The sequence below is a fragment of the Lipophrys pholis genome, assembly GCF_963383615.2.
Source record: "Lipophrys pholis genome assembly, chromosome: 12".
Lineage (NCBI taxonomy): Eukaryota > Metazoa > Chordata > Actinopteri > Blenniiformes > Blenniidae > Lipophrys > Lipophrys pholis.
The window spans coordinates 17,182,246-17,196,184 of NC_137641.1; the positions used below are offsets into that span (position 1 = coordinate 17,182,246).

Sequence of the window (13,939 nt, forward strand, 5' to 3'; positions counted from 1 at the left end):
GAAATGACACAAGCAGTTGGACAACTTTTGAGGTATTTTCTACAATACGTTTGCAAATCAGGGCTCGGTGATATTAATGTGACGTCACAGTACTCATCGGTTATCACATAACGATACGATTTGCGATGAATATAAGCATTTGAGACAGGCGTGTTGAACATAAGGCTTGTGGGCCTAAACCGGCTCCAATCCAGCCAAAACCACCAAGACAATCGTAAACATTGATTTCTATGAATGTTATTCTTGAGAGTAGCAGAGAACACCGAGACCCGAGCTGAGATCTCAGTGATGCTGCCATGAAAGCTAACAAACTAGCGTTAGCCTCAAAGCCATGCTGTCAGACTGAGCTTGTAAAAACATAATGCAACGTCTAAAGGAGAATTTTCTGGATATTTCACAATAATCTGCACCAGAAGGTTTCATTAAAATTGACTATGTTAAAATTATAGCAATTTTAGTAGTTATTTGGTTTTGTGAAAATAGACATTTTTATCACGTAGAAGTTATTATGGCACTATTTTACCGGCCCGGCCCACTAGAGATGAAATTTGGCTGAACGGGGCCTCTGAACTAAAATGTGTTTGACAACCCCTGATTTTAGTAGGTGATGTGGGAGATTTGTTTGTTGGGTGGTTCCTGCAGTCCCACAAGATGGCACAGTTTATTTACAGTGTTTCAGAAAAACTGGTGAACATGTGCTAGTAACTTCGGACTGAACACTTCGGGATTAGTTTACGTGCCATTTTAGGTGACTGAAAACACAGTTATCATAGGAGCAAACATCACAATGATCACTAATCTCTACACGCGCTTTGCAACCTCACACACACTTCTCCCTAGAGATCCAGCTGTGCAAATATGTTGACATGCAGAAAATAAATGCAGACTTTGGAGCCCTACTGCAAAATAATTGAGCTTCCCATTTGCTGACTGTGTCTCACCATCACTTGACTGAAGATTTGAAAACTTGAAATCAACCAGAGTTTAGGGTTGATGGTTAAATTTTATGAGTCGCCGTCATTAATCCAGCAGCAGCCAATAAATTGATGTGGTACGGTTTGCAGGGAGGACGGATGGGAGATATTTCCCCAGCAAAAACAAAAGACGTGAGCTGAGGTGGCTGCAAACTTCATACCATTTGTGTTGTTGGGGGGGGAAATCAAGCACATAGGACAACCAATGTCTGATGCATTACTTAGAATCACAAAAAGAAATTTTGTTTTTCTTTCCCAAGACTTCTATACCAACTTGACCCCGTTTACACAATGTTTGTTTTTGTTTCAGAAAGGTGTCGAAAACAATGTCAATTTACACGGAAATTGCAGAAATGCTGAAAACGATGCAATTATATAGCATTCAGACGGTTGCATTTTCTTCCATTTACACAATAGAGTTGAAGTGTTTTCCAAAAGTTGAGTTTTCAGTGGCTCTGAGACATGTATTTATGTAGAATAAGAGTGGAAAAAACCCCACAACAATGTATTGAGAGCAAATATCCCCCAAAGAGGCTTAATTTGAATCAGAAATGTCAACTTCCTTCATAAATTACAGGAGCTATATTTATATATTGGGAATGGAAAGACAGTGGCATTAAATTATCTTTCCTCAGGCAAATTATGATAGTCTTGCTATTAACAGAGTCTGTACAGATTTTCAGTGCTTCAAAAGAAACTACTTGAATAGTCAAGCTCATAACTTCTTTATCTTTGCTTCCAGGTAAATCTGGATGTGGGATCATGTCATAAAGCAAAACATTATGGGCTTGATCCGCTGACTGAATCAGATTATATTCACTGTGCATGAAAAGCATCAATCTGATCACTTCAATTAGTCTTCATGTAAATGGGACAATCTGAATTCTGTCCGATGAAGAAATCAAACGTATCGACAAAAACTCCTGACCATGTACATCAGTGTACCGCCATCTTCTTAGAAAAAAGGAAAATGCAGATTGAGAGTTTTCTCTAATACCAAATGTTACAAATTACCTACTCCTGTGATTATCCTGGAGAGACGTAGGATTTTATTTAAACTCTTAATTACCTTAAGAACGGCACAAAATTTAAATGCTGTATACTCAAAGGACTGAAGTGATTTTAATCCTTATTGGCAAGTCTACTTCAGACTTTAACTAGGATACAGTCTGAGCCTACCCTCGAGCTAAAACTGTATTCTTGTTGGAGATGAGGATGAACGATAACTTTAAAAAAACTGAGCGGAGCCGCGACAGAGCGAGAAAACCCCTGAAACCGGCTCTGTTTCAGTCTGAAATTGTTCCGCCTGAAGGAGAACCCTCGCCGGCTGCGTCTGAAGGCAGCTCGATGAATCCCTCGGTGCTAGTTTGAGGTTCCTGCCTGATGTGATGGGCATTGCTTAATACTTTCTCCTCGCTAACAAGATTAGGGCCGGTCAAAGCTGCAACCGCACAATGCTCTACAGTTCCCATTCAGCCCGGCCGTGGCGGCTGGAAAATGGGATAAATATGTTAGCTGGTGGTTTAGTAAAGAGCAACGAGGGCTTTGGCTTCAGACCAAGTAAGAGGAAGGTGAGGAGCATTCAATGAGTGACAGGCCTCCCTCTTTAACTCCTCCCACTCCATTCTCACTGCTTTTAGCTCGACCACGACACAGACGGGCATGGGAGCGCACAAAGACACTCCCAGGACAACGTGCGCACAAAAACTTTCATTTATGTATTGTCATGCTCAGGACTCTACTGCATGTACTCTAACAGGCTACTTTAAAGTATCTGCAGCAGGAAAGAACAAAAACAGACATCTTGGCAGTCTGCTGTGTTCACTGCTGTGGCTGTAAAGAGCCCAGAGGCAAATGCAGACTCCTAAACAGCCTGCGAGGTGGTGAGTCAGGCTGCAGGGGCGATGGAGGAGCAGGCAGGGAGGAAAATGTGCTGCCACAGTTGGTCTCACCCTGATTTACAATATGATAGAACTCCAATCAGCTTCAGTGCTGCTGTGTGGAAAAAAAAAAAAAAAGCTGTTCTGCTCTATTGTGATGGAAAATTTAGACTTTTGTAAAAAAAAAAAAAAAACAAAGAAAGGGGAATGAAAGCAGGGGTTTTAACGTTTTTCATCGATGTTTCCAGACAGCTACACTGCCGTTTGTCGTTTCACGAAACTAGAAACACTTCTCTGTATGTGGACAGCCTCGAGCACACTGAACTCAATCCTCAGTTTTGGCACCAATTATATAAGCGCATCGTTTCTGCGTTTGTTCAAAAAAGTTTTGCATTTACAGAGCAACTTTTCAAAAACACTGTTAGTTTACAGAGATATGGCAGAAATGCTGAAAACAATGTAGTTTTCATGTTGGGCCTCGTGTGTGTTGAGAACAATTTGCTACAAACAGCAGGAGCACTTAGACATTCGTATAGAAAGAAGACAGATGACTCAACTTTAACACCACCAAGTCCCAAGAGAATATCCAAAATGCAGAACTACTTACTATGTCTGTGATGCACCTACACAGAGCCTGAGTGTTTTCAAAAAGTTCCACCTTGGTTAGAGTTTTCAAATAGTTGCACTTTCATGCCCCGTTTGCACGACAATAAATAAGAGTGTATCTGCAAAACCTTCACTTTTGGGGGGTCAGTTTACACAACACCAGTGTGCGGATCCACTGTATCCATGAAGTTTTTATACCAGCTTCCAAGGTGGAAAGATTCTTTCACGGTCGCAATTCTCTCCTGCAGACATTGCTGAAGGCTATGAGCGCTTTTACTGCGCATGTGCATCTCTCCCCCTCCCTCCCCTTCCTTCTGCTCATGCAAACAAACATGGTGGACTCGTAGTGGCATGACTCGCGGTCCTTATTCTAGTTTTATCGTCCAGATCAGTAGTTTTATAGTTGATAGCATCCGATGTGTCATCAGTCCATACAGACGTCGGGTTCTCTCCATGTTCTTCACGTTTATAGCGTATTGTTCTCTGCACACATCTGTGTGGTTTCATTCTAAAATCAAGCAACAGCGCCCTCCCCTGTCCCCTGCCCTGTGATTGGCTCCAGCACCTGGTGAACATTGAAAAGGACCCAGACCGAGGACTTCAGGATTGAAGGAAAATGAGGGTAAAGGCCACATTTAGACCAGGGGCGTCAAACATATTTCAGTTTAGGGGACACCATACAGCAGAATTTCATCCCGAGTGGGCTGTACCGGAGAAATACTTAAAAACTCTTTAAATTAATCTTTTTTCATGCGACGTAGAGTATATGTGATGAAAAGGTCTATTTTTTCAAAAACCGAACAATTGGTACCGAAAGTGACTACAAACTCAACATGAAGTCAATTTTAATGAAACCTTCTGGTGCAAAATACAGTGAAATGTCCATAACACTTCTCCTGCAGCTGTTGCATTAGGCATGTTTACACAGTCTCATCTTGACAGCATGGCTTTGAAGCTAGTTTGCATTTTTGCAAAGAGGTAGTTCACTTTAACAGAAGCATTACAGATAACTCAGCTCATCTTCAGAAATTCAAATCTAGTTTGTGATTATAATCGCAAATTGCTTCAGTCAAAGCCGTACAAATATAGCGCTGATGAGAAACGGGGAAAGTTTGAAGTCTTGACCTTGTTTCTTTGAGCTGCAACCACAACTAGGAAGACACTGAAAGAAGTCGACAAACGTCAGTGATGTACAGCAAGAAACTGAATTGTGGGAACGAGATAAAAGCAGTTTCATAAAGTGTCAAAACTGACTTAAAAGAAGAGAGGGCTTTAAGAAAGTGAACAAACTAACTAGGAAGACTTTGGGTGCAGAGAGTTGTCAGGGAGATGGCTCTGGTACTTTGTGTACACCAGTGTCTCGCTCTACAGCTTGAGCCCAATTAGAGGAGAATGTGTGCAGAATTCAGCTGTCGAGCTCCTATGTGATGCTGCTGCTTCTGGTATGAAAAGCCCAATCTATGGGAGCGTCTGGAAAGGAGCCGGACAACTAAAGACAAAAGGATTCGAGAAAAAAAAAAGAAAAATACTGTAAAAGAGAGGACGGAGTTACTAAGCAACCTTTTTCCCTGTAAAGTGGGGAGGAAAAAAAAGAAAAGAAAAAAAAAAAAAAAAAAGAGTAGCACTGCAGTTTAACCAGTTCAATTACATAAAACACCTCATTTTGTCACCTCTGGTGCTTGTCAGCTTCACTGGAATCCAATACGGCAAAAACAGTGTGGAAGATATTTGCTTTGGAGCCCTGGAATCTAGTAGATTGTATTCTGAAGAGATTGAGACGTTCTTTTAACTGATCAAATTAAAGAAAACATGATTATGAAGTCATATTAAACATGGGAGCTGCTTGTGTTTTGGCCTTTTGCTTTGATAATTGATAATGTTTGAGATGTTAAAGTAAGTTTTAATTTAAAATAACAGGCATAAATAACATATTCTGAGCTGTGTACATAAAACTGGTGCAAGTGACTGTCTGACCATTAAGACCTTGGATACAATATATGATAAGGCAATGGTGCTCAATAGTATATAGGCAAAGTTATTTAGAGATCCAGAGAGAAACTCATCAATTTTAGTGTCAGAGCTAGAAATATCACATTTTTACTTCATTTGAGCACATAGTAGGCTCTGTTCTTCATTAAAAGTGTCTGGTGAATGCATAATAAGCTGCTTCAAGTCTCAACATCAGGCACCTTCTCCCAGCGAGCTCAGCTGGGAATCATCAGAACCCGGTATGTCCAAGCAGGAAGCCTCAGATCAGCCCTTATGAGACAAAGACACCTTGTGGATTTATCTGCCGATTAGATAACTGGATGTCCACTCTTCATAATGAAACTACACACCAGCCTGCAGAGAACAATACGTCATAAACATAAACAATGAAGAGTATATAGACAGACTAAGCTGGATTGCTATTACAGGTAATTCTCAACTATAAAACTACCAAGTCCCAGGAGAACGTGGACTGGGAGTCATGACACTCTGGAGGCCGCCATTGTTATTGACCATCTACTTGTACATGAGCAGAAGTATTTGCTACTGCCATGGCCATTTCAAAAAGTTGTGTTTTCAGAAGATTGCGAGTTCTGTCGTCGTGCAAACAGACACCCAAAACGCAACAAAAGTTTTGGGTTTTCACTTGAAAATATTGTCATATAAATGAGCCCTAAATGAGCTTCTGCTCTCATAGGAATTACTTCTCAGAGTATTTCAGACTTTTCCTAACCCACTAAAAATTCTATTCACAGAGTCATAATTCTCTCTGTGCTCGACACAAACTGCTACATGACGAACCATGCCATGCTACAGCTGTAGTGTGCTTCCGCAGCAGGGTTTCAAAAAAGTTGTTTCCAGTGGTTCCGAGCACCGTTGTTGTGCAAACAGACACTCAAAACGCAACAAAGCTTTTGAGTTTTCACTTGAAAACGTTGTGTAAATGGGGCTTTAATTGTATACTACGTACGAACAATCTTTTGAACCTGATGCAAGGGAATGCAACGATGCTTCCCAAAGCGCTCACTTCAATTAGACTCTATTCCCTCTATTCTGGCAGCAGATTCATGCACATGGACTTGAGATGACACAACAGACACATACGGATGTGGCGGCAGTGCAGCTGTCGCCCTGTGAACAGTCAAATCCAACTCGGAGGCCTGTCAGCTAAAGACGGCTCAGACGAGAGCTTCGACTCGGCAGGAGAACATGAGCCAGAGGTTTGAGCTCTGATGAGTGAGAGAAGGCTCGACCTCAATCGCTGCAGAGATGAGACGGAGGAGGAGGTGGAGGAGGAGGAGGAGGAGGAGCTGTGGCTGAGATGTGAAGGAGGACAGTGTCGAGACTTGCCAGAGAGGCGCAGAAAAACTGCATGGCACCACTGACTGACTCAGCTACTGTTTGGCTGTCAGACTTGTAACGAACACAGACAGCTGGTTCTGTGGATACAGACTCCGAGGGAACACACACACACACTGCTGAGGAGAAGGAGGCAGAGGGATGAAACTCCTGAAAGCCAGCTGAGCCTGGAGGAAAACACTCGATTCATTCTGATCACAACTCATTTCAACACGTTCTATAAGAGGAGACATTTAAAACTGGCAGTGTAGTCAGATGAAAATTTTCAGAGTTGAATCACAAAGCCATCATCGACTTAACAGACAAGCATCTTCTGTGTGGATTATTAACTGGGGACAATTTGAGCAGCAGTGTGGTTCCGGGTCTCCAAAAAACCTGAAACATCCAGAAAGGCCTACTTTAACCAGGTACTATTTCACTCAAGGGTTCTCAGTCTATCCAGTTCATCCAATATTCATCACATTATGTTGGATGTAACTACTCAGAACAGTGAACTGCAGCAGAACAAACATGAATCTCGGAGAACACTGTTCTTGGCATCTTCAGCACACCAACTGACGTTTACGTAAAGAAGCAAAACAATCTCTTGGACAAGCTTTTAACTAGAAGGAGATCTGAAAAATCCCATCTTAAGGTGGAGGTTAAAGCTTATAAGTTAAATATCTGTAAATACAGAATGGTTTGGAGGAATGAGCTACGTTTTCAAGAGGCGACAATGTTGTGCTGAATGTTTCTGTTTTCTGCTGCCAAAAGCCAGAGAGAACAGCTGATGAATGGGGAATAACTACGGCAGCACATCAAGCCATACAGTTTTTACTACAACTGCCGAGTCAGGAGGCTAAATGGGTTAGTATGAAAGATAAAACTAGCAACAGAGATTAAATAGGAGAATGAATTGGGGCTATTAAACATAAGGCCGGTGGGCCAAAACCAACATGAAAACTTGAGTTTTCAGTGTTTGTCATTGTAAATGTGAAACTTCTGAAATGAAGATGCAAAACACAATGCATTTTCACTTTGCCATGTAAACTGGACTCAAGTTTTCATGTGTTGAAGCTTTCATTCAGTCCCTGCAGCTCAAATAGTACTCTACATCTATCTCACCACACACTTTCCCCCTCTCTTCTCTTATAAAAGCTTTCAGGATATGAACCAAGTTACTCTTCCAACACCCTCACATGCGCCTGATGTCTATACAACAACTCTGTCTCTGAAAGAGTTACCTTCTGATTCAAATTATAGCTGAAAGCAGCTCAATGCAGCATTGAAACCTCAAAAAGCTCAGAATGACCTGTGCACTTCTTGAAAATGTATCGTGTTTAAAATTAGGGTTCACTAATGTATAAAACCCTCACTACAGCTCCTCAGGGCAACATTGCTTACATGGATGATGAGAATTATAGATTAATTTCTACGTCACTGTATCGTCCTCTCAACAGTCTGCCCACACTGCATTTGCATATTTTATCACGCGGCGGAACGTGGCGAGCTGCTGATGCAACGTGGGGAGCAATGAGACGAGCTACGTTTAAAGCAACGATGACAGCAAACAAGAAGCAACGCTTTGATTTTACAGAGTAATGAGCTCATCTTAAAATCAGAGGCCTTCTGACTGACCAGCAGGGATTTCATTCATACTTCTGTACTCAGGAGCTAATGAGACAAATCCGGAGCTGGAATCTTTCATTTTGAAACTCAAAACAAGCAATGGTCATTACCATTTCTATGCAAACACTAGATTCTTGAAATTTCCTCAATCTTTCAAAAAAGTTGTGTATTTCTGTCTGATAATGGGACATTGAGCAACATGAGTTGTGTTTTATATCAAACTTAAAAAAAAAGCAAGTATTTCTGTACTTTTCAAAACTTGCAGGAGGTGGGAAATGAGTCAAAGTGGAATTAAAGTATGAAAAGAAAGAGAATGTCTCCCGGCCAGTATTTCATGCTGAATAAGGTAGAAAAACGTGGAGTCCAGTTAAAGCTTCACATGTGGGTTTTAATTACTTTTATTTAAATGATCTGTAATATCAGCAAACTGGTATCTACTGTAAAACTGAGACGTCCTCTTTTTAAATCTCAAACTTTGAAGCCGCGAGTACGAATGTCAATGGTTTTCAGTCCATATGTTTTTTCTTTATTCTGGTAAAAGATGAAGCAAATCCAAGACGATTGAGACAAAAAGATACTTGAGAATGTGAAGATTCCACATGGATTGATGCGAATGTGCAGCCCTCAGTTCAAATACAGTAGAAACTCTGACAAGTGGACCTGGTAAGAGCAGACACCCTGTACTGGACGGACACGTCACTGTGCACGGACACATATTTAACTGTTAAGACGGCGTAATGACTGGACAACCTGCCGAACGAGGACAACGGACAGGTTTTCCTGGCAAATTTCAAGCCGGGCGACAGTGAAACGACCAAAATACTTGGGCTGGACCTGTTTATTAGAATATTCAGGCGGCGGGTGAGACACTATTGCATCCATACTCCACTCTGGACTCACTTCCTTAACGTTCAATAATATAACGATCCCAAAAATATCTCCACTTCTGCTGCCCGGTGTTCTCTCCCTTTCCTGAAGTAGTTTATGTTTCACTTCAGCAGTTCTGAGCCGTCTGTCTCCTCGTCTGAACAATCACAATTTAAAAGCAAATAAAGACCCACAGGATCTCCTCACACAAGCATCCAGTAGGCCCTGGCGCATGCGCAGTCGGCGCGCACAGATCAAACGGTCGACCGCAGAGGTTGGGAGCGGACCCCAGTGCACAGAGTGGATGACGATTTTGACGTCATGCGTACTCTAAAGTTTCACTTCCTCTTAACAGCAGAGAACATAAGGCCTGTGGGCCAAAACCGACCAAGAGGCTCCAATCTGGTCCCACCAAGCTGTATGTGGTCCCTGAAGTAAATTAAATCTTATTTAATAGTTATCTTGTATACATCTTATATACATATTTATATTGTATACATCCTCTATTGGTTCAGTTATGTGCTTTTAAATAACCATAGCATATTAGATGTTTGGATCGTTCAATATCAACTGGTCCTACAATTTGTCCTTGTGACCAGTCCCTCTGAAGAGAGGACACCTGCCTTCAGGGGACACTTGCCCCTTGGATTTTAGGGTGTTCCTACATCAGAGGTTTTACTGTACTCTTATAGCAGACTCGCAGGCTTCTTATTATGGAACTTTTAACTGATTTTCAATCCCAGTTCCAAAGTTAGAGGCACAGAACGTTTAACCTCAGAGACTCCCTCTCTAAATATCTGAAAACACTAATATTTCTATGTAATCCAACAACAAATTGCCCCTCCAGCTGTTCTTTCCCCACTCGTTGCCATACAAATAAAAAACAACATTTAGCATGAAAAGGTGAAATGTTAGAATTTGAGAAATCTCACCATCATTTTCCACCATTAAAAAGTCACTTCATAGTGTTAATCTATATTGAACACATTTCTACAACCACAAATCTTAAGTCTATTACTATAAAAGTTATTGTCCTTGCTTCCAGTCCGGTTTGTTTTTGGTGGTTTTATCTGTATTTTTTATGTCAAAACGAAAAAAGAATCTGCTGCGACTCACCGGGTCTGCAGCGGAAGCTGTCTGCCGCCAGCTCCTGGCCATCGGGACACACGCAGGTGTACTTGGGGGAGTGTTTGTTGATTTGCGGTGCAGGTAAACACATGTAGCTGCAGCCTCCGTTTTCACCTTTTTCCGTGCACCAGTTGGTACCTGCAGGAAGAGTCAACAGGTCTGATAGTATGCGAAGCACTTTGTGCTACAAATGTACGAAAAGTGCTATATGAATAAAGTTTGATTTGATCTTCTCATCACTCGGCCTACAGAGGTGTAAATGTGTGTATGTTGTCTATGTACCATTAAGAAATTTAAAGTGAGAAAAATGAAATATGTCACTGAATGTTGGAACTGAAGATCTTGGAAACAAGTGTGATTTATATCCGGTTCTTCACATTTATGATTTTTCTTTTTGGGTTAGACATGGTAACAACTAATAATGTAAGTAGTGCTGCATAGTCTGTATCCTCAAATAATGAATATGACCATCTCATCCATTATATCTAATCTTACAAGCAAACTGCACAACACCTGCAAAAAGAGGCGGCTTTTACAAGAAAAATTGTCTTACTTTTTCCATTATTGGTGCAATTACTACATTTTGAAAGTATTTAATGTTTTACATTTCTTCCACCCACCATGTATTACCTTATTGGTTGTTACAGGCTGCGTGTTCCTGATTTGATTAACATTTGACTAACCAATTAAGTCAAATGTATGCACATGTTAACTTTAACTCAGTTAAGAACAATTCTATGACCCTGAGTCCTGAGATTATTCTTTCAGGATGATTAAAGAGCCTTTAAATGACCATGTGATATAGTTGTAAAACAAGCTGGTCATTCCTGTAAAGCAGGGGTGTGAAACACCGTCTGAAAGAAGACATTACAGAGAAAAGAAATCTAGTAACTTTTTAAACATAACTGAACAATTCATTCATACTCTCACATCACCAGGCGGGATGTGACCTCACTTGAAAACGTTGTAAATGGGGACTAAAACAAAGGGAACATTTATTATACAGCCAGTTGACTGGTTCCAATGAAAAGGGGATGCAAGAGGAAACTGATGGTTTTGAATTTTAAAATGAAAGAAAGCATGTTTGACGTTTCAATTCCTTCAATAAAGCTCTGTTGCATTAAGAACTCTGTGTAAAGATGGCACCATGACTACAGGAAGCACTTATTATTCCCTGAACCTCCATGGTGAGTAATGAGAACTTTTGATTGATTCTCTTTATTATCTTCTATGAACTTTCAACACCAGCTGCTGTATTAAACAGACTCAGCTGTGATTGGATGACGCCTCTGGGCCTGAAGGACTCCGATGAGGAAGAACATTTTCCACCTCAGCGGGCTTCGCTGTTGGCCCGTCTGCTCGCTTCCGCCTCCTCCGCTCCCCCACCGGCCCTCACCTGACAGCTGAATCAGCTCGTGGTACACGATGATGTCCTGCGGGTCATTCAGGTTGTTGGCCAGCGTCACCACGTCGGACCCGGTGAACTTGTTGGCGCCGAAGATGGCTTCGTTTTCCCCGTCCGTCCAGAAGACCCGATCCTGCATCAAGCAAAAGAAAATACAGCGAAACTGAAATTCCTCAACCGTTTGTGACATTTTTCAATTCATTACAGCAGGCTGGGGAGGCCACACTGGAGAAATCAGCAGTAAAACAAACTGTCATAGCACAAAGACATTGAGATGCTTGGATGTGAAGGTCTGAGTGAAAGAGATCTAGTCAAGATGTTCGAGAGTTTTCCCTATAAATATCATTTGAACCTACATTTTCTGAGATTTCCTGAGTCACAGCTCAGCTGGAGGCTCCTGCTGATGGAGCTTCGCTTTATTCCAACATCAGTGGCACATTTTGCTCACGTTAACGAGTTTATTTATGTAAACGGTACAAACATTGTTTCCTACGTGGGTTGCATATCTGAAATCTTGAACGAGTTGAACATCTGCAAAAACCACTTCAGGTTAAAGTCGTACAGACATGAATCATGGAGCGAAGCATTTACATGTGAACAGCAGTGTTGGAGCGAGAGCGTGGCAACAGCTGCATGAGTGGGTGTGCGAGAAGGAAGGAGCACAACATGTCTGATTCTGTGACCCAGAAGGATCACATGTGAAAGTCTGTCCAAATAAATGACAGACTGCACCGTTAGTGCTTAATATGAACTCCAACACACACATTTAAAACAATGGTTCCAGGATTTACATTAGCCTGGCCTCTGTTGTGGCCATTTGTACTTCACATTACAGACAACGGGGGAAAACCAAAACTGAGAATATCCATGTAAAATGTAGAAACTTAGCTGCCAAAGCTTGGATGCATTCGCCATCTGATCCTATATTGTGCAGAATCTTTTGCCTCACACCACGTTAGACCTCTCTCCTCCAATGCTCACATTCTCTCTTGTGGGTTCTACTCAATGGCCCTCATGGCCACTTCTTCATCTGGCCTTCGTAGCAAGTGGCCGATCAGACTTGGACTGGATTAAGCAACTCCTCTTTCACAGTTTTCACCTTCATCCATTTCAGAGTACAACAGTTTCTCTAGAGGCCGGCAGCATCTCCCCACAGGAGTTCCATAATATTTCAGTCGCCACCAGAATGCTGACACTATACGTCTGCATCTCTTTAGCACAGTGAGTTACAGTGGGCACAGTGGCAATGCCAGTTTCGGTTTCTTTAATAGGAAGATTTTATGGGAGCAGGTTTTTGGCACCGCCCAACCCCCATCCTGGAGGGCCAGAGGATCACTCTTCAGAGTTTAATATTTTTAGCCAACCAACAGGACGGTGTATGACGATTAATGATGTATGAAACAAATCTTATAGAATCAAGCGTGTTAAGTGTACGCTGACAGAAGTGAAACATTTTGCAAAGTAAATCTCAATGCAGACTTGCGAAAATTTAAAAGTGTATTTTCAAAATAAAACTATTTCTCTCGCTTTGCAGATTGTATATCGTTTTTCCCTTTATCCTACTTTCCTTGCGTGAGGAAATGTGTGTTTCAGGCCACCATAACTCTGAGGCGAGCCTATTGGACAGGTATTTGTGGGATTCAAGTAATCATTTAGCGCAGGGGTGTCCAATCCTGGTCCTCGAGGCCACGTTTACACATATCTGGGTTTAAAAAAAAAAAAAAAAAAAGGGGGGGACATTTCCCTCTCGACCTTTAAAAAAAATGTTTTATTCATTTACACAACCCGCATATACACCTGGTTTAGAGCTGCTATGAGCATACCAAACCTGTAGGGGGCAGTGTAGCGAGAAGCGTGAAGCCATGATAGCCAATCAGAATCCTGGGAAAAAACACCACGTCACGAATAAATCTCCGCCTACCTCCCTTTAGATGCATCCGGAGACACAGATTTTATCCAGATCCCCACTGTGGCCGGAGATTTCAGGAATCATTGTTTGTGGTGAGTCGTAGCTGTGTTTACGTGTAAATGCATGGCCTAAACACAGAGATGTATCAGTTTTTTCAAATACCCGGGTACGTGTAAATGTGGCCAGAGTCTAATGATGATGTCATCACGAAGGT

General features: G+C 41.6%; 1 protein-coding gene across 2 annotated transcripts in view; it reads right to left on the minus strand.

Moving 5' to 3' along the window:
* Window positions 1-13,939, minus strand: part of vldlr (very low density lipoprotein receptor) — a 69,144-nt gene that overhangs the window by 8,259 nt on the left and 46,946 nt on the right. For both annotated transcript variants that reach the window (XM_080477244.1, XM_080477243.1), the window contains exons 15-16: window positions 11,808-11,949; window positions 10,400-10,549 (exon numbers count right to left, since the gene is read on the minus strand). In XM_080477244.1, coding sequence (XP_080333370.1) covers window positions 10,400-10,549; window positions 11,808-11,949 — 292 coding nt within the window. The remainder of the gene's footprint in view (window positions 1-10,399; window positions 10,550-11,807; window positions 11,950-13,939) is intronic.